Below are 26,118 nucleotides of genomic sequence, written 5' to 3'. Positions count from 1 at the left end.
CTGTTGCTTAAATAGGATCTGAACCAAAATAGTTCATTGCCATTTATGCTATATCTCCCCAATTTATCAATAAGTATATCATGGTTTACCACATCAAAGGCTCTTTTTTAATCAAGAAAGATCATTCCTGTAGCATAACCATTATCCATATTATTTAGAACAATCTTGAACATCAAGAAGAGTTGTAGTTGTGGAGTGATTGGCACGGAAACCAGATTGAGCACTTGAGAGAATATTTGCATGGTTTAAGTACTCATATAATTGATTATGTACAGCCCTTTCAATAATCTTGGATACAATAGGTAGGACTGAAATTGGCCTATAATTACTAACATTATTTTTATCACCTCACTTATGAATAGGCAGGGATGCAAATTGTGCGGGAGCGGGGAGCACCGCTCCTAGGAAATGACAGTCAAAGTTGAGGAAATAATGCCTTTAGAAGAAAAAAAGAAAGAGAGGAAAAGAGGAAGGGAGAAAAAAATCAATATTCATTATCTTAATCAATATATTATTGAAAAATAACACCAATAATCAAGTTTAATGTGTTGCAAAAGTTCATTCTACAAATCATATACTTTGAAAACTTGCTTGATTTATTTGTTGTTAATGAGTTATGTACATTTTACAAAAGCGTTGTTGTTTCAGCCCTCTTTTCAACATAACTCAAGAACCACATGACCTACAAAGGTTTATCTGTGACATTTGAATTCTTCTACACACTCGCTATGAAAATATTTTATGCTCAATGCAATTTTTGCCAAAGCTCACTACCATTCGTAAGATACTGTGAACTACCAAATCACAACAGTTTAAAATAGTTGCTAAGCCAGCCAAGATAATTTACTAGAAATATGCAACAAATATGTTGCAACTCATATTCTGAAATGCATTTGATCTACTTTCAGGAACAAACAGCTACAAAATGTTGTGTCATTTTCTGGCACAATAAGGTCAGAACAGTTTTCATCTTGCCCCAATATCTTATTCTTCCCTTTTACACTCTCTGTCGTCTCATTTGGATGATAAAAGTTAAAAGTTAAGTGTATTTTTCTGATGTACAGCGTCTTTTGATATGCCTTTTGTTCGGCTCAAAATTAAGGGACATTTCTGAGAGTGAAAACATTTTATGGAAAAGAAACACAAATCTATTTTGTATGGAAATGTTACAACATTGCTTTACTTTAACATTCCTCATTACTTTCCTGATATTTTTCTAGTCTCATGTCATGTACTCCTTTAGTTTCATCCATCACTTTAAAACCCCAGCCCAGCAAGTCTTTTAACCCTAACACCCATAAATACCACAAAATACTACGATGAAAACCACTGCGCATGCGTAAATCCCAGGGTCTGCGATGACACAATCACCCTAAGTGCTATATGCTCACAGAATCGCTGCCCGGGGTAGCATTACCCGTGCACAGTGACATCGCCCCGATATCTTCATAGTAGAAATCGCCATGGTAGGTTGAATCCACAGCCACGAAAGGTCATTTTATTCGGACCTTATGAGATGCATATTATTAGCGAAGTGACCTCACTAAGGCTACTGACAAAAGACGGGGTAATTGATTTTTCGCTCTGTTAGCAAGCTTGTATACGACATTGCGGTCAATGGTTATAGTACTCTCTCCACTTGAGTGATCGTGAGTGCCGCTATAGCCTGCTGCGCGCTGTAGTCCATATACAGAACCAACGCAATATAAAATTGATAGTTTTGGTGAAATTTCGAGTTCAAAGCGCACGGCCAATTTTCAAAGCGCACGCTAACGACTATAATATCTGTTCAACACGTATTTTCAAGTGTATGAGACCACATCTGGTTTCTTGAGAAAAATTCATTTACGGGAGATATTCATCATTTTCGAACCCAGTATCCGAAGATTTTCGTCTGATATCAAAATCGTGCATAGCAATTCACGTGTATCGATCCCGTGTATTCATTTTAATGTCTCTGCTGCACCAAATAGTTATTAGCCAGGCGATGTCGGTGTGCCGTGTGGCTAACGGTCAGTGAATGTATGCTTGGCATGCGGGGGTCTAAGGGTCGAATCCCGGGGGTGCCCATTGACTTCTGGTATAGGTGTTACCTTTGCCTTTTTCCAGTCATTAGGAAAAACAGAATTGCTTAAAGATAAGTTACAAATATAGGCACGGCAATCAGAAATAAATGCTGCAGCCAATTAGAGCAGCTTTACATTAAATTGATCAAATCCTGGTGATTTGTTGTTATCCATATTACATATTTGCTCTAGTACAAAATTTGAGGTTATTTCTAGAAACTTGAACTTATTTACAGTACAGTATTGCTTACAATATAAATGGTTACATGCACAAGTTTCATTTGTTTTACCATTAAATTGCATGCCAAGTGTATTACCGATAGACGTAAAATAATTGTTAAATTCATTTGCACTTGAATTTGTCGGACCACTATCAGAATTTACTACACTAGGAGCACTAACAGTCTTACTTGGAATAATTTTCTTAATTGATTTCCATAATTTTTTACTATCATGCATGTTGTTAGTAACAGCTTCATTACAATAATTTTTCTTGAGATAGAACCTCATGTTATTTACTTTATTTCTTAACATCCTTGCCATGTCTCAATCAGCTTGATCATTTGTTTTATGTGCTTTAGCAAAATAATAATCTCTGTCTTTACATAAATGCAGAAAATCCCCATTAATCCAATCAGGGAGGTGTCCTTTTACCTTCTTCTCCTTAAATGGTGCATGCTTATCACATGCTTCATTGAATAAAGATTGCCACTTACTAAGTGCCTTATTTATATCATCAATACAACTAATTTGGCTTCAATCAATATCTTTTATAGTGTTAATAAAATCAATTTCATTGAAGTTCTTAAAACATATACACTTAATATTTCTAGGAGGAAGTTTAACTTGTTTGTGTTTGCGCACAACATAAATTAATGAGTGGTCACTAAGACCTAAACTATGTACACCTGATGTTATAACAAGGTCAGGGCACGAAACAAATATTAAATCGATAATAGTTTGGCTTTTGTCAGTAATCCTAGTATAATCTGTAATTAATTGTTTCATATTACTATTTCTACATAAACCTGATATTTTCCTTGCTTGAAATTGTTTGGAAATGTCTACATTAAAGTCACCAAGAATATATACATCATCATAATAGATAATTACACTTTTGAACAATTGAATCAACCTTTTCAAAATAATCAACAGTAGAATCTGGTGGGTAATATACAGTCCCAACAATAATTGGTTTTGTTTTTGGCAGATTAATTTCAACCCAAAGGGTTTCAACATCATTGTCATGAAGATCACAACTGGAGAGCCAGTTTATGCGAGAAAACATTTTCGTAAAAATTGTACATTTCCTTCAAGGTCTATCGAAAAAAATATGTGAATTTCCCGATTTGAGTGCAGTCGCGAAATGTTCATGCATGCGAAAATGCTTTACTTTACAGGAAGTATTCGATTGGATTTTATTAGCGTTTATTTATTTGTGTGTTTTTTCTTCAAAATAGAGCAATGGTAACTCGCATCTGGTGGACTGTAGCAACAACATGTGTGTGAAGAATATTTATTTAGGCACAATCAATCATGGTACTGGAGTCATGCAGTGGACGACCCAGGTAAACCTCGCTTCTTTAGAAGATGCTATCCGTAATATCATCGACAAACAAAAAGATAACTTTGGTTTCTGCTTTGTTCAATGCACACTCAATGACGAAACGAACGCATCCCAGCTTCTATTGGTGCCGAAAAACTTCTCACATATTGCATGTAATGAAAGTAATGATTGTAGAGACTCCATCAACATTAACGTGATATGGCTGGATTCCACGTCTCATAGTCACTTCTTCAGGTCCTTGCCTAAGTCTGTTGAGGCGTTACGTGAAATCAAATCGAAACAAGAAGCATTTGTATTCAGTTATAACTTGATGCAGGCCATTAACGGCGGCACGATTGTCAGTACAGTAGCACTCACTTCAGGAAAGGTGGAGGATCGTATGCATCTGGTTAGAAAGAATGTTCCCATTGGTAATCTCTTTGATATGTTTAAACGTCAAGGTCATTATACCACATGGACTGATGATCTTTGTTGGACATGGAGCATTGCTGGCTGTCCATGTGGTATTCCAAAATTTGTGGGAATGCGGACTTATAAGAAGAAAGATTACGCCGGTGTGTGGAAATTATTGCAGAAAAAATTATTGGAAAAGGAGTCGATGACATCGGTATATCATTAGCTAACTGTGAAATTATGAAAGCGAACAATATAACGAACCCGTTGAAAGGCCAATATGACCATACTGCTATATGTTACAATGGACAGTACCAACCAGATTATATACTTTCTTACCTTGAAATGTTACAGACACAATTGAATTTAGTGAGAAGACCATTCTTCAATTTCTTAGATCTAAATACTGGACATGAAGCCACTGGACGTCGTATCCAAACGTTAGATGGAAGTTTCGCTAAGTTGATGAAGTTCCTAAGTAGACAAAAAAACACGTTTACACTTATATTTGGAGACCACGGTAATCAATTTGGCACATTTCTACAAACGACAAGGGAATCTAAGATAGAAATGGCTCATACTGTACTGTTTGCGATTGCTTCGAATGATTTAAAAGAGAAACTTGGCGTTGACAAAATGAGAGCATTAGAAGTTAACCAGGACAGGTTGGTCAATATTTTGGATCTGAGGCATACGTTATTAACATTGGTTCCCGGCATTGACAACAAAACTCTTGCTGTTAATAAAACGTTTGATACGCATCCAAATGGGTTGTTCTATCCAATAGATCCAAAGAGATCATGTAAATCCATGGGGATAACACCAACATCCGGAAAATGCATTTGTGAAGAAGGGCGTATCAATTATGGATTACATAACGACACAAGAGTAGTAACAATGGCAGATTTTGCAATTGGGCAAATAAATAATAAGATCCAAACACAATTTAATGCGAAAGAAGGGAAACTTGGATTTGGGCTCTGTCAACGTCTTGTTGGAAAATGGATTTCTGAAGTACAGGAAACAGTTATTGAGGTAAGTTAAGCTTGACGTATGATTCCATTTGGATAAAGGTTATACATGTCATATCACATTAATGCACTATTCAAGTACTTCCTCATGTAGACGAATGATAGAGCTTATAATTTTTCGGACAATATACACTTAATGCTCTGCGTGCTAGCCATGCGCTTCAACGGAAAAAGTTCAAGTTTTGAAATATTTTCTCAAAATATCAAGAGTTATCTTAAGAACTACTGAACCAATACTAGGCTTGTTTGTACTCATTTTAATGCATTTTTCATGCAGATTCCAAATATGGTCATGAAAATTTATAATTCTGAATTTTTGAATTAAAAAAAAATTGAAACATGTCGTCTGCATTCGACACCCGCGTGAAGAGAATTAATGCTCTGCGTGCTAGCCATGCGCTTCAACGGAAAGAGTTGAAGTTTTGAAATATCTTCTCTGAATATCAAGAGCTATCTTAAGAACTACTGAACCAATACTAGACTTGTTTGTACTCATTTTAATGCATTTTTCATGCTGATTACAAATATGGATATGAATATTTACATTATGAATTTTTTAAATTTTTAAACATGTCGTCTGCAGTCGACACCCACGTGAAGAGAGTAAAGTGCATTGTTCAAACCCCTTGCCAGTGGCGTACCTGTGGCCGCTCCTACCCGGGGGGCTGAAGGAAATTCAATTTTGCCGCCCTTCTCCAACAGCCCGAAAAGGTTGACCCAATTTTTTTTTTTTGTTTGTAAAAATGAAGAGCAAAAAAAAAACATTTTGATGTATAGTACCATTTTTTCAAATTTTTTTTTTTTTTACTTTTTCAAATTTTTTTCGCCCTTTTTTCTTTACTATTTCTTTTTGCCGCCCCTTCGTTTTTGCCGCCCCTTCTTCCTCCGCCGCCCCTTCGTTTTGGCTGCCCCTGCTTTTACCCCGGGGCCTCGCGCACCCAAAGGCCCCCCCAAAAAAAAATATGCGCATGCTAGCGATTCATGTAGGTATTACATGGTACCATTACACCGTTGTTAGATTATGTTCCAATTCCCCTGGTTGTGGGTCTCTGGAACTTATGCATGTTACAAAACATGCATGCCTATAATCGGTTAATCCTTATATAAGCCCAGCTTACAATCGCCTCAAGTGCCCCACAAGTCTAGTCCGCTCCCACCCTAACACTAACTATAACACTAAACCATAACACTATTCCTAACCATAACACTAACACTAATCATAACACTAATAATAAGACTAACCCTAACCATAACTTTTACCCTGGGTTAACATATACGGTAGACTAACCTGATTTTGGTGGGGTGAACTAAATTATGAAATTACGTATTCGTATTACACATTCATACAGCTACCTCACCGCCATCACAAAACACACTCACGGGTTTCCCTCGCAAACTGCACACACGTGATATACATCACCCCACTCCATTAACTCCATTAAACTTGGTGAGACCAGAAAACCGGCCTAGTAATGTAGATTGTTCGTACATTAGACTTTGGGAAATTCTATTTTCTTAAGGGATCTGGAATGAGCGTTTTGAGCGTTTCGACAGTATTTTTTGTGGGACATTAGAGCACATCAGACATATCAAATTGCATTCTGAATACGAAGAATGTCTTTCTGATATCAAATAATTTTCATGTTTTGAAATTCACGATGTAATACAAATTTTATGACAAATTATTGAAATTTGTTATTTTTCACATTTTTGATATATAACAGTCCTCGAAGTAAATTTATAAATCTAATGATATATTCTTAAAGTGTATGTAGCTGGGAGTAAAAGCCGACGATCAATTGAAAATTTTGACCTTTCATATTGAAGATATGGATTTTTTCCCAAAAATACCTAATTTTTTTGGGTGTTTTTGGAAAAAAATCCATATCTTCAATACGAAAGGTCAAAATTTTCAGTTGATCGTCGGCTTTTCATCCCACCTACATACACTTTAAGTATAAATCATCAGATTTATAAAGTTTACTTCGAGTACTGTTAAATATCAAAAATATCAATTTTTAATGATTTGTCATAAAATGTGTATTACATTGCGAATTTCGCAAAATGAAAATTATTTGATATCAGAAGGACATTCTTCGTATTCAGAATGCAATTCGATATGTCTGATGTGCTCTCATGTCCCACAATAAATACTCTCCAAACGTTCATACCCCACCCCTTCCTTAACCATTTATTTTTTTCAGAATATCACAATTACGGAGATGAACATCCATATACCACCTGGCACCAATGCTCCACAGTCAACAGATGAGTTTAGAGTTGTCATCCGCCAGTCTCCACACACCTCAAAGAAAACTTTGATGAAACTTACCTATTATCAAAGAATAAGTACATTCGCCGTATATGACAAATGCAAAGATCCTGGTGTTGATGGTAAATTCTGCGTTTGCTCATTATCTGAGAAAACTGATGAGACACAGTCTACCAAGTATTGGCATCAGATCCCACATACTGTATTCGACCATCCAACAACAGTGGTTAGCTTAAATGAGTGTTTATTCATATATGAACGCAGAACGCATTTCGGGTTGGTTATAGAGGCATCATGTGACTGCCGTAATAAGAATTTTCAAATAAAGGTTGAAATAGTTGATCAGGTGAATGTGGTGTACTCAAACTTGCCCCCTATAATGACCAATATTCGATCAGGAATGATGTCTTTTGTAGCGGCTTTTCACCAACATGATCCAATGCAGAGTTGATTTTGGACTATGATGTACAGTTTAGGGAATTAATATCATAATGGGCTATTCAGTTGAAATCCATACACCCCTATGGAAGACATGCAATGGCGTAGCCAGCACTTTTTTACCATAAAATCTGAAATATTGGGACGGCCATCATCCCACAGGAGGGCAAGGGGGGAAGACTTTTCACAGGGTGGCAACTGCCCCCGTTTGACCCTCCCTTTGCTACGCCACTGAATTCATGGCCGTAATCTTCCACACAGGGACAGTGAATTTTAAATGGAGTTAAGTGACTCCATTTGAAATCTACACCCCTTGCGTGGGAGATCAAGATCATGTCTTTCATAGGGGGTATATGAATTTCAACTCTAATAGCCCCAAAAGGAGTTAAAGCTACGAGCCCCCCCCATTTTCCAGGTTATGGACTCGAACTTTTTGTGCAAAAAAGTTAAAGGAGTATTTCGTGATCCTAGCATTCTCTTTTTATGACATTTTTCAGTAGATGTGGACGAAAAAAGCTCATTTCCTAATTTTTTGTTGACTCCGATTTTGTGTTTGCGAGTTATGCATGATTATTACACTGCTCCATAGGCCAATGTGTGTAATTTTGTTCTGGAACATAATTCAAATTTGACGATATCTTTGTTAAATGAATTTATCTGCCAGAAATTTCTTGTACATAAACATTATGTAGCCAAAGCTTTCTTGCGATATAATAATCTCAACTTTACAAAAGTGGGGATGAAGCTATGGATCACGAAATGCCCTTTTAAGTGCTATAATTTATTTAAACAAGCTCTGTAGACGTCTGTGTCTGTGTGTCGCGGTAGTAGCCAACTTTGTCAGTGTGTGGTGCTTTGGGGTGATGATGCCACTTAAAATGTATGCATTGGTATTATCCAGAGACTGAGACTATAGGTATCTTCCAAATGCACGGTTGTCTACCTTGGTCTGTCGGGGTGTTTTCTGTGGGCTTCAATTTTCCTGGGGATTTGAGTAGTGATTTGGATTTTAGTGTGTTGTTTATAATTATCATGCTTTTGTTCATTATATGATATGCTATTCTGTTTCTCTTATCAAGTGTAATATTGCTTTATAATGTTTTTAAATGTGTTTACTATAATTAATTTGTATTGGTTGTATTATGCCTAATAGAATATGTACTTTTGTAGTTTTTGCATAATTTTGTAAGTTTAGTTCTCTGTTCAGCGCATTGAGGCCTGGCATAATGCGCTATATAAATTACTTTATTTATTTATTTATTTATTTATTTATTTATTTATTTCTGCATCGTCTGCCAAAACAAAAAATTACGGAACTTGCAACAACATTGGCATTGTCAGTAACTGGAGTTTGGGTCAAAGGAACAATGACCACTGCGTTTCTATTTTTGTGTGTTTAACTTCGACAGGGCACTGGCGTAGCTGGTGGTGTTGGTACGGGGCGGTGCCACCCCCCCGCTCATAATGGCCGTCGGTACAAGAAGGTTGTTGAACAAATTTTAATCTTTCCCCAGAGTAGGCCAGTGCACATAAACGTTGAACAAAAAAACAAAGCATCCGTCTGGATTCGAACCGGCGACCTTCGTAACACTAGCGCGACGCTCTAACCAATTGCCAACTGAGCTAAAGAGGAACGTTGGAGAAGAGCGTATATAAATCTATAGGTATTAGGTTCGAATGATATTCCTCGCATTCCTAGCGGAAGGCATCAGAACTGCATATTTCTAACAAATACACGAAGTCACATAAGTATTTTTTCCAACGTTTATGTGCACTGGCCTACTCTAGGGAAAGATTAAAATGTGTTCATAATCCAGAGAGCTAAGTATAATATTTTTTCAAGAAGGTTGTTGGTTAAAATATAGTCAATAGTAGACAAAATTAGTGTGCACTGATAATTGAATACAATATCCCAAATACTTGCAATATTGGATGTGACCCGTCACTTTTTGCCTGCAGTGTAGAAAATTGTTGGAAAATGTTGTTCTCTAGTATGTAATGTAATGTTTGTACTGTTTACCCTTACTGTTCATAACCATAAGTACCAGACTTGAGTCCTGTTGAACAGTGTGTGTAGCTCAGTGGTTAGAGCGCTCGCCCGACAAGCGAGAGGTCTGGGGTTCAAGTCCTCGCACACGCAGGGATGTCCGGAGATTTTATTCTGGTATGTCTGCCTATGCATGTCATGTCTCCATTTGCAAATTAATTGTAGTACTAGTGCATGTAGTGTGCGATGCGTAATTATTCTTTCCCCTATGCATCCTATATACAATATGATATGTCCTTTTGGTTCTCCATTTTCGAGATTACCCTAGTGCAATATTGAAAAGGGGCACCGTAAACGGTAATTGGTGACCGTGAACTACCTAATACGTATAACATGTTGATTCTCGCTTCTTGGGTCCCCGTTTGTGGGGTCCCGTTTGCGAGACACCCGGGTATAACCCCATGATCACAAATAATGTGACTTAACTAGCCTTGTTTAGGTCTTGGAAAAAATGTATGTTTTCAATACGAAAGGTCAAAATGTTGTAGCTGGGCTAAATGTATGTAGCTGGGCGGCTTTTCCTCCCAGCTACATACATTTAAGTTATAATCATTAGGTTTATAAAGTTTACTTCGAGGACTGTTAAATATTTTAAAAATATTAAAATGACAATTTGCCAAAGAAAAATATAATTTCAAAAAATCAAAATTATTTGATATCAGGAGTCATTTGATAAGCTATCTCCAGTAGATAGCAGAATACACACTCTTTCGATAAGCTATCTCCAGTAGATAGCACAAATACATACTTATTCGCTAAACTATCTCCAATAGATAGCAGAATATACACTCTCATGGCAGAACTTAAAATTTTGAAGAAACAAAATGCAGAACTCGTGTGCGTGCAGCTCCGGATATGAAAATCCAAGACCTCGGATGAGGCATGTTTGACTGTAGTTTACCTTTAATAAGACAACGCAATAAAATCTGAAATGTTTTCTAAATTTATTCAGCCTTTATTCGTGTGTATTAATATAAGTCAAAAACCATGCAAAATCGAAAGAAATATCAGTATTAAGACTGATAAATCTGTGTTTTGCAGTTTTGAAATTTATGTTTAAACGACAATCACAACTAATAGATATTTGAACATGGAAAATTGATTCCTGTGGTTAAAAGAAACCATTTTGTAGAGAAAAGAGATTTAACATATCTAAACGACTGGTATTCAAGACCAGTACTGACCTATCAGCACTTATTATGCAGTATGAATTGCACAAGGTCGACATCATTCGCCAAACCGTATGTGCATGTGTACTGAGTATGGAATTCCGTTTTCAGTACAAAGTGATATACGCTATTGACTTTTGGGGCAATGAGAAATTTTTATGAGTCTTTTAGCATGGTTACCATGGTTACCTCGCATTATAAAATATGTTCATACTGTACTGTATCGCGTTTTATATATTCAAGTGGAACTGATGCGCCACGGTGATACATTTTGATGGGAATATTTTGAATTTCTGTAACACAGCATTGCAGCATTGAATTTTTTGACGATATTCGTAAGTATTTTGTTTCGAGTGTATATAGCCACGTGAGTTCAACACTATATTCAAGAACCGTATTGAATTAGTAGGGCTGCCTTAACACTCTTATTTTACATAAAATTAGACAGGGTGGATTATAGCTCGGAATGTTAAACACTTCTCTAAGGACCGTCGGCTATCTTTTAGAATACCTTCACAGTGTATGTGTATGGGTCGTTCATAAAAGACCCCCATTGAAAATCTACAGTGGTAGGGTATTCTAAAAGAAATCCGGACCGTCTTCCTCATGTGGAGTTTGGAATTAAGTAACAATATCTCAACGTGGCTCGGTATTTTGTCCACAACATTTTACCATAAGTCAGACAGTGTTCATATCGACATCAAATGGCTGGTTAATCCTGCCCTCCATAATAAATGCAAGTGACTTTGGGGTATACGCATGGTCATTTAAACAGTTAGCATGGTATTTGAACATGTACATACCTTCAAAGTCACTTACGTTATATTATATATAGAAGGCAGAATTAACCGTCCATTTGTTGCCGAAATGAGTAACATGTTATTGTGGACATAGCTAGTTCTTGCTCTAAGCCCTCGATATGTTATGTTGATTATGTGTTCAACATCACTTATATAGATCTTGTTTTGAAATACGAGTAAATGTCATCAAAGGCACGCACGCGGAACCGTATCCCTCGTATCTAGCAGCCGAATAAATTATGTATAGGGTTAGCAACTATAAATTATGTTCATACCATGCATACTGTACTGTTTCGCGTTGTATATATTCACCATGTGGAACTGATGCGCCACGGAGAAACATTTTGATAGGAATATTTTGAATCTTTGTAACACAGCATTAAATTTTTGACGATATTCGTAAGTATTATGTTTCGTATGTTTAACCTATTATATATCCACGTGAATTTTAACACTATATTCAAGAACCGATATAATATATCCTCTCTAATTTTATGTAAAATCATTGATATGAGTGTTAAGGCAGCCCTACTTATTCAGCACGGGTCAGTACATATTGTCTATCCCTGGTATTTAGGAGAAGAATATATTATGTATAGGGTTAGCAACTTAGCATTGATATAATTGAGATATTGGCTATATTCAAGTCACATCCGCCTCGGGTAAATTATATGTATTATATTATATTAGCTTGTTAGTTATACTCACAAATTTGATACCAGATAAATGCTTCAAAAATACACACTCATTCGATAAGCTGTCTCCAGTAGATAGCAAAAATACACACTCATTTGATAAGATATCTCCAGTAGATAGTACAAATATACACTCATTTAATAAGCTATCTCCAGTAGATAGCAAAAATACACACTCATTCGATTAGCTATCTCCAGTAGATAGCAAAAATACACACTCATTTGATAAGATATCTCCAGTAGATAGTACAAATATACACTCATTTAATAAGCTATCTCCAGTAGATAGCAGAATTACACACTCATTTGATAAGCTATCTTCAGTAGAAGGCAGAATACACACTTATTGGATAAGCTATCTCCGGTAGATAGCGGAAGTACACACTCATTTAATAAGCTATCTCAAGTAGATAGCAGAATTACACACTCATTTGATAAGCTATCTCCAGTAGAAGGCAGAATACACACTCATTCGATAAGCCATCTCCAGTAGATAGCAAAGTACACACTCGTTTGATAAGCTATCTCCAGTAGATAGCAAAAGACACACTCATTTGATAAGCTATCTCCAGTAGATAGCAGAAAACACACTCATTCGATAAGCTATCTCCGGTAGATAGCGGAAGTACACACTCATTTAATAAGCTATCTCAAGTAGATAGCAGAATTACACACTCATTTGATAAGCTATCTCCAGTAGAAGGCAGAATACACACTCATTCGATAAGCCATCTCCAGTAGATAGCAAAGTACACACTCGTTTGATAAGCTATCTCCAGTAGATAGCAAAAGACACACTCATTTGATAAGCTATCTCCAGTAGATAGCAGAAAACACACTCATTCGATAAGCTATCTCCGGTAGATAGCGGAAGTACACACTCATTTGATAAGCTATCTCCAGTAGATAGCAGAAAACACACTCATTTGATAAGCTATCTCCAGTAGATAGCAAAAATACACACTCATTCATTAAGCTATCTCCAGTAGATAGCAGAAAACACACTCATTCGATAAGCTATCTCCAGTAGATAGCAAAGTACACACTCGTTTGATAAGCTATCTCCAGTAGATAGCAGAAAACACACTCATTCGATAAGCTATCTCCGGTAGATAGCGGACGTACACACTCATTTGATAAGCTATCTCCAGTAGATAGCAGAAAACACACTCATTCGATAAGCTATTTCCGGTAGATAGCGGAAGTACACACTCATTTGATAAGCTATCTTCAGTAGATAGCAAAAGTACACACTCATTCAATAAGCTATCTCCAGTAGATAGCAGAAAACACACTCATTCGATAAGCTATCTCCAGTAGATAGCAATCAGTGGATAACATAAAGAACACAATGAACGGTCATCCAAATCCATAACTATTTTTTTTCTTTTAACAAAATGAGACGAATTTGTTAAAAAGTGTTGAAGAAATAGATCATGGTATGGTGAGCTTTAACGAAATGTCGTTAACACGAACCGAGAGACCCGCATAAAAAACACATTTTGAATATCATCGAGCTATTCTCTCGATTTACCTCTCTTTTACGATTATACTCACTCAGGATTTGTACGCCATGTCTTAAGGGGTGGGGTATGAACGTTCGGACAGTATTTATTTTGGGACATTAGAGCACATCGGACATATCGAATTGCATTCTGAATACGAAGAAAGTCATTCTGATATCAAATAATTTAAATTTTTTGAAATTCGCAATTTAATACACATTTTATGGCAAATCATTAAAAATTGATATTTTTGATATTTAACAGTACTCGAAATACACTTTATAAATCTAATGATAAAAAGACCTATTTTTTGGTGTTTTGGGAAACAAATTCATATCTTCAATATGAAAGGTCAAAATGTTCAATTGATCGATGGCTTTTCCTCCCAGCTACATACACTTTAAGAATATATCATTAGATTTATAAAATTTACTTCGATGACTGTTATATATCAAAAATGTGAAAAATATCAAATTTTAATAACTTGTCATAAAATTTGTATTATATCGTGAATTTCAAAAAATGAAAATTATTTGATATCAGAAAGACATTCTTCGTATTCAGAATGCAATTCGATATGTCTGATGGGCTCTCATGTCCCACAAAAAATACTGTCGAAACGCTCAAAACGCTCATTCCAGATCCCTTAAGAGCTATCTGCAGCATGATATAAGATACACAATAACTGAGTATTCTACACAAATAGATATAAGCTATCTTCAGTAGATAATAAGATACACACTTTTTCGATATGAGCTATCTACATTCAGTAAATAGCAAGATTTGTTTGAACTGGGTGATCTTCAGTAAAAATTAAGATACGTACTATTCATTCATTCATTCATTCATATTTTATTTTCGATGAGTTAGCGTATGTAGATAGCAAGATGCAATTTGATTCGATATCAGCTGTCTTTAGTAGATAGCAAGATACAAAATTATTCGATATGATCGAGCTATATATATTGTCAGTAGAAAGCAAGATATTCGATATGAGCTAGCACTATAAATTCATCCGATATACGTACTCTTCTACACGCTTATTAGGTATGAGCTATCTTCGGGAGATAGCAAGAAAGACATTCATTCAATATTATATATGAAGAGTTTGTTTCCAAAAGGCGCTAAATCCAAAGGCTGTTTTATGTAAAATTCAATTGTAGATATTCCTAATAGTAGCAGTAACCTTGCCAACCTCCCACGTGCGAAGACGAAAATAATAAAATAAAAGATGTTTTTTGTTCCAAAAGGAGCTAAATCCAATGGCAGCCATTTTAAAAATGATTTTGAAAATAGTAAACTGAAAAATAAGCTAGAGTTACAAACATATCCATTCCAATGTCATTTAAACTTTTAAAATGTTAAAATATAAAATAAAAACTCTGCATATAATCACTCATTCCATAAGCTATCTCTAGTAGATAGCAGAATACACACTTATTTGAAAAACTGTCCCCAGTAGATAGCAAAAATACACATTTATTCGATAAGCTGTCCCCAGTAGATAGCAAAAATACACATTTATTCGATAAGCTATATCCAGTAGAAAACAAATAATACACACTCATTCGATAAGTTATCTCCAGTAGATAGCAAAAATACGAACACATTCAATAAGCTATCTCTAGTAGATAGCACAAATACACACTCATTCGATTAGCTGTCTCCAGTAGATAGCAAAAATACACACTCATTTGATAAGCTATCTCCAGTAGATAGCAAAAATACACACTCATTCGATCAGCTGTCTCCAGTAGATAGCAAAAATACACACTCATTTGATAAGCTATCTCCAGTAGATAGCAAAAATACACACTCATTCGATTAGCTGTCTCCAGTAGGTCGGAAAAGTATACACTCATTCGATAAGTTATATCCAGTAGATACATAAAAGAAACCATTTTTGTAGAGAAAAAGAGATGTAACATATCTAAACGACTGGTATGCAAGACCAGCACTAACCAGTCAGCACTTATAATGCAGTATGAATTGCACAAGGTCGACATTATTCGCCAAACCGTATGTGCATGTGTACCTGTTTTTAGTACAAAGTGAGAATACGTTATTGACATTTGGGGCAATGAGTAATTTCTTAGAATCTTAGTCTCTTAGAATGGTTACCATGGTTACCTCGCATTATAAATTATGTTCATACTGTACTGTACCGCGTTTTATATATTCATGTGGAACTGATGCGCCACGGAGATACATTTTGATGGGAATATTTTGAATCTCTGTGACACACAGCCTTGCAGCATTGAATTTTTTGACGATATTCGTAAGTATTTTGTTTCGAATGTGTACATGTAGCATATAGCCACGAGGGTTTAACACTATATTCAAGAACCGTGTTGAATTAGTAGAGCTGCCTTAACACTCTTATTTTACATAAAATTAGAGAGGGTGGATTATAGCTCTGATTTCAATCAATTTACTATGGACCGTCTTCCTGATCTGGAATTTGGAATTAAGTAACAATATCTCAACGTGGCGCGATATTTTCTCCACTACATTTGACCATAAATCAGACAGTGTCGATATGCTATTTTGTTTATATTAATGGTATTAATGTCTTGTGTTCAGCATCGCTAATATAGATCATGTTCTGAAAGACAAGTAAATGTCATCAAAGGCACGCTCGAGGAAACGTATTGTCTATCCCTCGCAGAAGAATAAATTATGTATAGGGTTAGCAACTATAAATTATGTTCATACTGTACTGTGTTACGCTTTATATATTCACCATGTGGAACTGGTGCGCCACGGAGAACATTTTGATAAGAATATTTTGAATCTTTGTAACACAGCATTAAATTTTTGACGATATTCGTAAGTATTTTGTTTCGAATGTTTAGCCTATTTTATAGCCACGTGAATTTTAACACTATATTCAAGAACCGATATAATCATTATTAATATGATATATTATTATTATTATTATTATTATTATTATTATTATTATTATTATTATTATTATTATTATTATTGTCGCTGTTTTTTTTTTAATTGCAGTAAGCTGATTGACATAGGAAAATGGTCAACAAGCAATTGATATCTGCTGCTCTAGCTGTATATGTTATTTGTACTATAATTGCTTTGTGCTTCTGGATGACGAATAGCTACACGTACAACAAAGGATACACTAATATTAATCAGGTACTGAATAGAAAACAAACAAAAAACAAAAAATAAGACATATTTACCAGATCCCATGTTGTTGGGCCAACACTTGGTAAATCGCGGTCACTGCTGTCACTAGGATCCACAACATGTTCAACTATCAGGCACAGTTCTTTAACCTCAGTACATTTGTACATTCATTGAATGACCTTTGAAAATTTGGGTACGAAAACTCATACTCTGCAATTTAAAGTCAAATTTTGCACTATGATTGTTCAATTGAGGTTATTGAACTATGCCATTGGAATGAGGTCATTGTGGTCCATAGTGTGTAGCATGATCCCATGTAGTGGCGCTGATTAGCCTGTAGGTAAATTTCTAGAGGTCAAGAACATACATATAGTTCGATCAGCGTGATCATGCTGTGATTGTTATATGAGAACATGGACCATCTATATACGAGGTTAAAAGTTATACCTCCATCGCCCGGGGGGGTCACTCCCATTGTGACCTGTACACCATCCGCGATAATCAACTTTTGAAAAGCACCCTAAACAAGGATTTAACCCTTGACTAAAACGACACCCTAAACAGGGATTTCATTCCTAACATCAAATTTCATACCCTAAATTTCATTTCCGCGTATTTAGAAATTGCAATTTTGCTACCCTTTTTTCAATTTTTCATGTTTTTGACACCCTAAACGCGATACGCGCGTATCGTGCCTACCCACGAAAAACGCCCCCTTTTACGCGTTTTCATTATCGCGGATGGTGTACAGGTCACAATGGGAGTGACCCCCCCCCCCGGGCTCCATCGTCACATCTATGTAATCTTACGTGCCAAGAAATTGAAATTACCCATGATTATACTCATAAATCTTGGCTACAACGTAAAAGTTATTTGATTAAAATATGATTTTTGTTTGTTAAGGGGTGGGATATGAACGTTTGGACTGTATTTATTGTGGGACATTATAGAGCACATCAGACGTATCGAATTGCATTCTGAATACGAAGAATGTCCTTCTGATATAATTTTGATTTCTTGAAATTCGCAATGTAATACACATTTTACGGCAAATGATTACAAATTTATATTTTTGATATTTAACAGTCCTCGAAGTATATTTTATAAATCTAATGACATATTCTTAAAGTGTATGTAGCTGGGAGGAAAAGCCGACGATCAATTGAAAATTTTGACCTTTCGTATTGAAGATATGGATCTTTTTTCCCAAAACACCAAAAAAAATTTTTCAATTGATCGTCGGCTTTTCCTCCCAACTACATACACTTTAAGAATATGGCATTAGATTTATAAAATTTACTTCGAGGACTGTTATATATCAAAAATGTGAAAAATATCAAATTTTAATAATTTGTCATAAAATTTGTATTATATCGTGAATTTCAAAAAATTAAAATTATTTGATATCAGAAAGACATTCTTCGTATTCAGATTGCAATTCGATATGACTGATGTGCTCTCAGGTCCCACAAAAAATACTGTCGAAACGCTGAAAACGCTCATTCAAGATCCCTTAAGATGAGTTGGTCAAAGTAAATACAGATTTGGTACGTCGGAAACGGTCTGAAAAAGATTGCCCACATCTATGTGGAAATCATTACAGATATATTTCTGAAAATGATTAAATTGCTTTATTTCAGTTCAAATAATTTATTCAATATCTAATGTTTGCAGGTAGTACAGTTTAACTGGGTATTGTGTATTTTGCACAACAAAACCGATACATGTTCAGAATAGCCTTCATATTGACCCTTTCCAGAGGTTGTTGACTTCGATCAGGTGAGGACTTGCTGGTTAAAGTCGTAGTAATTGGTTCATAGTTAAAATCAGAGAAGTCGTAATCACAGTTTTTGTATTTTGTTAAGTATATACAGGGTTATTAACAAACTGTTCATCTTATTTCCACGTCAAGATGCATCAATTACTTAAAATAAAGATGTAATTATGAAGTACCCTTAAACGTGGTCTAGTCGAAATCTGGCAAATTTCACTAACATTTGCATTTGTTAAACCCTGAGATGTTTTCTGCTTATATAAAACATGTTTTGTTTTATTTTCATTCATCCTGAATAAGCAGTTGGACAACTGCATCTTAAAAACGTTTTCATGGATATTATCCAAAGCTACAATAATGATGCTTACTCAACTCACATTTTTATCAAATAAATGTCATTTAGTAGGCTAGATTTAAGAGTATAAGCATGGTTAATTTCAATATTCTGACACGTAAGATAACAGAGTTGTGATGATGGAGGTAAAACTTTTTGAATGACCCTAGTATCTCATCATTGGCTAGGGGGTGTGAGGGGGGTGTTGGGGTGTGTGGGTGGGGTGGGGGGTGTGTGTGTGTGTGTGTGTGTGTGCAGTATGACATTCAATCAAATCACTGTACAATTTATACAGGAGTTAACTTAATATTAATACAAATATATTTGCTATGGTCACCCAGTAAACACAAAACGCTTTCGATATTACTCGCAAAAGGTTATAAAAAGGATGTCAGAAAACGTTTAAATGTCGGGTTATATAAAGGGTATATTAAGGGTATAAAACGTTTTCATAGCATTAAAAAACATTTTTTGATAATCTACTGCCCAGTAAGCACAAAATGTTTTACAGAAAACGTTTAAATGTCGGGTTATATAAAGGGTATAAAAACGTTTTGATAACATTCCAAAAACATTTTTGAAAACATTTTCTAATCAGAAAGTTTTTTCGGGGTTAAAAATATATTTTGCCAAAAATTTGCAAAAACTTTTTAAAAACGTTTTCATGACCTTTATATAACCCGACATTTAAACGTTATTAAAACGTTTTGGAAAAAAATTAAGAACATTTCTGTGTTTGCTGGGTGCAAATATTTGGCTACAAATGTTTGCAAAAATAGTTTACAATAACATTTTGAAAATATTGTTGTCGTGTGTTTTCATACAAAACGTTTCAAAACGTTTTCATGACCTTTATATAACCCGACATTTTAATGTTATTTTATTTTACCGCGAACCGAAGTATGAAAACTTTTTTGCCACCACTGGGCTAATATACCGTAAGTTTCACAGAGTTCCCTTTTAGAACTTCATACTGCTGCTTGTATCATTTTCTATCCAGGCTTCTTCCATATTAGAATAATCTTAAATATTTATTGTATATTACAGCATTTCTAAAAAAATAACCCATTACTTTAATACAAACCAATCAGAATCATTCACATGTGCTCTGTACTATACCATGATTACTGCAATAACGCCACCACGTACTAATTTGGCAATCATGATCATTCTAGTAGTTTTTATTCTGTATGAAAATCAACTAGCATTTTCCATTGAGTTTCCAGAATCTTCTATGTACAAACTAATGCAGATAAATAGCAAAATAAGTGAAAACTAATATCTGATGGCAAAATACATAACTTTCAATAAATATCATGGAATATTTTTGGGGCACACAATAATATATCGTTACATATATCCTCATATAGTATCTTTATTTAGTTTACACTAATTTACTTAACTGGTTTAGATATATTGATTTACATTTATTATAATTATTCAATTAAATATAGGATCATTATACTGCGTGGTTCAGAGTTAAATTCTACGCTGCCAGCAATACACATGATACGAGTGCTACATTCAGAGCTGATAATGTTTCGGTGAGTTTATTATTTTTTTAAACAAACAAATGACCATATTTAAAACGACGTGCTTCGATGCTAGTACAGACTAGTATGACATCCTATTAACATAAACGAATGTCGATTCTTTTTTTCTTTGATTTGTAAAAGGCTTTTGATTCAGATGAAACTTGTACCGTTCCACGATTTGACAACTCCGAGCACCCATCTTATGTAACCTGCAAGCGTATTAAGCCTTTCAAAGGTTCCTGTGAAACTGCCAACAAAATCTTTCATTCTGAACCAACTCCGACTTGCAGTCATCAAAAATCTTATGACATATGCCGAATACAAGTGAGTTGGTATCGTTTCTAACACAAGCTGCAATGGTGGTTTGCTTATACAGGAATATAATATATTTTATAAGTTAGATTAGTTTAGATAAACTCGAAACCACTAAATAATGATTTGTGGAGAAATATGTATTTTAAACTCTTGAAGATTACTTTTAAAAGTAAATATTTCACTTATAAGGCCTTTAACTGTTAAAGATGCAATGGAACATTGTAAAGCATTATATTTTTGCGGGATTAAAAACTTTTACGTTTTCGAGAACCCGTTTCTGCGACAAAACATTTAAAAAAAATGAAAACATAAAAAAAAAAAAAAAAAAAAAAAAAAAAAATTCCCGATTTGAGTGCAGTCGCCAAATGTTCATGCATGCAAAAGTACCATTTCCTAATACATGAAGTATAGCAAAATATGCCTGGTAGTAAAAAGTATACGTTCATCATGGTCATGGTATATGACATGTCTTTGACCCTTGATAAAGAAGTATTCAATTGGATTTTAGCAACGTTTATTTACCTAGCTGGGGGGTTTACAACCCCTAAGCTAAGTCCTGTTTTTCTATCCGATTCGTGACAACAAACCTCATAACCAGGGGAACATTTTTGAAACATTTTGCAGGGTTCAGATACCTCCAAAACGCCAACATACCCCAGCTAGGTTTGTGGTCTATGACCACCATTTGCCACTAGTATTTACTTTTTTTTTACTTTGGCCTATGTGTGTTTTTTCTTCACAATAGAGCAATGGTAACTCGCATCTAGTGGACTGTAGCAACAACATGTGTGTGAAGAATATATATTTAGGCACCATCAATCGTGGTACTGGAGTCATGCAGTGGACGACCCAGGTAAACCTCGCTTCTTTGGAAGATGCTATCCGTAATATCATCGACAAACAAAAAGATAACTTTGGTTTCTGCTTTGTTCAATGCACACTCAATGACGAAACGAACGCATCACAGCTTCTACTGGTGCCGAAACACTTCACACATATTGCATGTAATGAAGGTAAAGATTGTAGAGACTCCATCAACATTAACGTGATATGGCTGGATTCCACGTCTCATAGTCACTTCTTCAGATCCTTGCCTAAGTCTGTTGAGGCGTTACGTGAAATCAAATCGAAACAGGAAGCATTTGTATTCAGTTATAACTTGATGCAGGCAATTAACGGCGGCACGATTGTCAGTACAGTAGCACTCACTTCAGGAAAGGTAGAGGATCGTATGCATCTGGTTAGAAAGAATGTCCCCATTGGTAATCTCTTTGATATGTTTAAGCGTAAAGGTCATTATACCACATGGATTGATGATCTTTGTTGGACATGGAGTATAGGTGGCTGTCCATGTGGTATTCCTAAATTTCTGGGAATGCCGACTTATAAAAAGAAAAATTACGCCGGTGTGTGGAAATTGTTGCAGAAAAAATTATCGGAAAAAGGAGTCGATGACATCGGTATATCATTAGCTAACTGTGAAATTATGAAAGCGAATAATATAACGAACCCATTGAAAGGCCAATATGACCATACTGCTATATGTTACAATGGACAGTACCAACCAGATTATATACTTTCTTACCTTGAAATGTTACAGACACAATTGAATTTAGTGAAAAGACCATTCTTCAATTTCTTGGATCTAAATACTGGACATGAAGCCACTGGACGTCGTATTCAAACATTAGATGGAAGTTTCGCTAAGTTGATCAAGTTCCTAAGTCGACAAAAAAACACGTTTACAATTATATTTGGAGACCACGGTAATCAATATGGCACATTTCTACAAACGACAAGGGAATCTAAGATAGAAATGGCCCATACTGTACTGTTTGCGATTGCTTCGAATGATTTAAAAGAGAAACTTGGCGTTGACAAAATGAGAGCATTAGACGTTAACCAGGACAGATTGGTCAATATTTTGGATCTGAGGCATACGTTGTTAACATTGGTTCCTGGCATTGACAACAAAACTCTTGCTGTTGATAAAAAGTTTGATACGCATCCAAATGGATTGTTCTATCCAATAGATCCAAAGAGATCTTGTAAATCCATGGGGATAACACCAACATCCGGAAAATGCATTTGTGAAGAAGGGCGTATCAATTATGAATTACAAAACGACACAAGAGTAGTAACAATGGCAGATTTTGCAATGGGGCAAATAAATAATAAGCTCCAAAAACAATTTATGGAAACTGAAGGGGGTAAGAGGGTTGGATTTGGATTCTGTCAACGTCTTGTTGGAAAATGGATTTCTGAAGTACAGGAAACAGTTATTGGGGTAGGTATAGCTTGACGTATGATTCTATTTTGATAAAGTTTGTAAATGTCATCACACACTAATGCACTAATTCCGGGAGAACATACGTGTATTTTTAGGGGGCTGTGGGGCGCGAACCCCCAGGGTAAAAGCAGGGGCGGCAAAAAAAAGGGGGCGGCGGAAGATGAAGGAGTGGCAACAAGAATGATTAAAGAAAAAAGGGCGGGCAGAATGGGAGAGAAAAAGATTTATTAAGTAAAAATGGCGGAAAAAATATGGAAACTAGTGTAACTATTCCGTTTTGTGTCGCCAACAGTGCCACAGCTCGAGGTGGTGGTAGTAATTGGGGGTGTGAGTAACACCTCTAATTCTTTAATAAAAAAAAATAGATTTTTGAGAGCCATCCTGGCTGGAAAAAAATAGGGTCAACCTTTTCGGGCTGTTGCTGCAAGGGGCGGCAAACTTTAAATTTTCTTTAGCCCCCTGGGGTAGGAGCGGTCACGATACGGGCATGAGGAATGTTGACAAATGATAGAGCTTGTAATTTTCGGACTAGCTTCGAGCGTATATTGTTCAAACCCCTGGGGATATATGTAGTATTACATAATCTCACTACACCGTTGTTAGGCTATCTTCTAATTCCCCGAGTTGCGGGTCTAGAACGTACGCATGTTACAAAACGATACATGCTTTATTTTCTTAACCATTTATTTTTTCAGAATATCACAATAACGGAGATGAACATCCACATACCACCTGGAACCAATGCTCCACAGTCAACAGACGAGTTTAGAGTTGTCATCCGCGAGTCTCCACACACCTCAAAGAAAACTTTGATGGAACTTACCCATTATCAAAGAATAAGTACATTCGCCGTATATGACAAATGCAAAGATCCTGGTGTTTATGGTAAATTTTGCGTTTGCTCATTATCTGAGAAAACTGATGCGACACAGTCTACCAAGTATTGGCATCAGATACCACACACTGTATTCGACCATCCGTCAACAGTTGTTAGTTTAAATGAGTGTTTATTCATATATGAACGCAGAACGCATTTCGGGTTGGTTATAGAGGCATCATGTGACTGCCGTAATAAGAATTTTCAAATAAAGGTTGAAATAGTTGATCAAGTGAATGTGGTGTACTCAAACTTGCCCCCTATAATGACCAATATTCGATCAGGAATGATGTCTTTTGTAGCGGCTTTTCACCAACATGATCCCATGCAGAGTTGGATTTTGGACTATGATGTACAGTTTAGGGAATTATCAGTCTCCGACTCTGGCTACATGTATGAATTTCAACTCTAAAATCAAGGTATCATTTACAAAATTATCCATATCTTGAACAGTATTGATGCTATATATATAATTTTGATATCATTTTATTGTCTTATTAGCTTATTGTCCCGTGCTGAAAATTTTATTCAAATTATGAAATGTCAAAAATGCGACTTGTTCCTGTTTTTGTCGGAACGGGTCACATATGCATTATAAGCGAAAGGGCACTAGACTACTAAAAAGGCCGGTGTTCCACACACTGTGGGTTTTCCGTAATCTTGTCTTATTCAGCCTTTATCAACAGCAGGCATTCACCTCTAGAGCGTGTGTCCTGAACTCGCCACCCTTAGCGTTACATGACAAATATTATGAATGTTTACACCAACCGGGTTTCTAATTAGATTATCTTGACTATCATGACTATCATCAACCCTAAACTAGCAAATGTATACATTTCTGGAAAGCTGAAGGCATAAGCAATTCAAATATATACATTTCAACTCATTATACAGGGTGACCTGCAAGTTATACAGGGTGGAATAAAAAGATTTTGATAAAAATGGGTCACTCAATGCATTGCTTATTACCAACTTACAGTAATAAACTGGAAGCAAACAACATTCATTTGGTTAGAGGATATGAAGAGCCAACTGACTTTGGAAGAAACCAAAATCACAGCTGTTTGGTAATCTCGGAATATAGGGTGTCCCGAAGTATGTTAGATTTTTTTACAATTCAACATATTTTGAACCTAAACATTTTCCCCCTAACCCATACAGAAAAAATATGTCCATATTTAGATTCCTCGTCAAATTTCCCTTCAGAAAATCTATACTTTGACTATGATAGGATAAGTAATTAAAATGTTACAGTAACTTTTAGATTTTGAAGACATCTGCATTACTTACTACAGTGTTTAATATGACAACGGGTAGTTTGTATGGAAAAGTTTGTATTTTCTAGACTAAACCAATCATAAATGATTAAAAACAATTAGTAGAATTGTTTAGCTGTAAGGCCATGAGTCTTTTAGATGCTAAATAGAGTCCAAATCCAATTTACAGCCTTTACAGAAGCAGATTACGCACTAAAAATACCAATCCCATAGAGTTTGTGTGTACCACATCCCCCACCACCACATCCCCCACCACCGCCACCCTGCTCATTCTGAATTCTATGAAGCACCGTGTCAGTATTAAAAAAGTTCAAGTAATTTCTTTTTACAGGGTTGAAAGTGCATTTTATTTAGCAATAAAATGAGACCACAAGCATGACAATAACTTCTTGCTTGACAGAGATATCATCATTTGTTTTGAGTCGACTTTGACAAAATGTAATGTCGCCACCTTTTTTTGGTGGCGAGCTCAAGACTTCTATTGAAATAAGTTGATTGGTACTTCAAACTTAAAAGGGCATTTCGTGATCCACAGCCTCATCCCCCCAGTTTGTTTGTTTTAAATGAGATTTTTATACCGCTG

At 35.6% G+C, this 26,118-nt stretch overlaps 2 protein-coding genes across 6 annotated transcripts in view; both read left to right on the top strand.

Moving 5' to 3' along the window:
• LOC140157427 (uncharacterized) overlaps positions 1-7,825 on the top strand; it is a 38,755-nt gene extending 30,930 nt beyond the window's left edge. For all 4 annotated transcript variants that reach the window (XM_072180623.1, XM_072180625.1, XM_072180626.1 and 1 more), the window contains exons 5-6: positions 3,527-5,061; positions 7,262-7,825. In XM_072180623.1, the coding sequence (XP_072036724.1) occupies positions 4,267-5,061; positions 7,262-7,780 (1,314 nt within the window). In that variant the 5' untranslated portion in view covers positions 3,527-4,266 and the 3' untranslated portion in view covers positions 7,781-7,825. The remainder of the gene's footprint in view (positions 1-3,526; positions 5,062-7,261) is intronic.
• A 3,129-nt stretch (positions 7,826-10,954) lies between these two features.
• On the top strand, positions 10,955-24,954 carry LOC140157426 (uncharacterized). 2 transcript variants are annotated; one of them, XM_072180621.1, is made up of 6 exons: positions 10,955-11,318; positions 16,996-17,139; positions 20,696-20,785; positions 20,918-21,100; positions 21,837-23,378; positions 24,077-24,954. In XM_072180621.1, the coding sequence occupies exons 2-6, from the start codon at positions 17,017-17,019 to the stop codon at positions 24,668-24,670; spliced, it is 2,532 nt and encodes an 843-aa protein (XP_072036722.1). In that variant the 5' UTR covers positions 10,955-11,318; positions 16,996-17,016; the 3' UTR covers positions 24,671-24,954. The 2 variants fall into 2 exon arrangements, with proteins under 2 accessions (XP_072036722.1, XP_072036721.1); XM_072180620.1 differs by lacking the exon at positions 10,955-11,318 and adding an exon at positions 16,045-16,261.
• Positions 24,955-26,118: the final 1,164 nt, after the last annotated feature.

Source organism: Amphiura filiformis, chromosome 7, assembly GCF_039555335.1.
Source record: "Amphiura filiformis chromosome 7, Afil_fr2py, whole genome shotgun sequence".
Lineage (NCBI taxonomy): Eukaryota > Metazoa > Echinodermata > Ophiuroidea > Amphilepidida > Amphiuridae > Amphiura > Amphiura filiformis.
Note: the sequence above shows the minus strand (reverse complement) of the source record. Positions and strands in the feature narration are given on the sequence as shown.

Excerpts from the sequence above, each read along its gene's own strand:
- LOC140157426 (XM_072180621.1), top strand. The coding sequence starts at position 17,017 with ATGGTCAACAAGCAATTGATATCTGCTGCTCTAGCTGTATATGTTATT. Across the intron at positions 21,101-21,836 it reads ATGACATATGCCGAATACAA|AGCAATGGTAACTCGCATCT; the intron begins GTGAGTTGGTAT and ends TCTTCACAATAG. Across the intron at positions 23,379-24,076 it reads TACAGGAAACAGTTATTGGG|AATATCACAATAACGGAGAT; the intron begins GTAGGTATAGCT and ends TTATTTTTTCAG.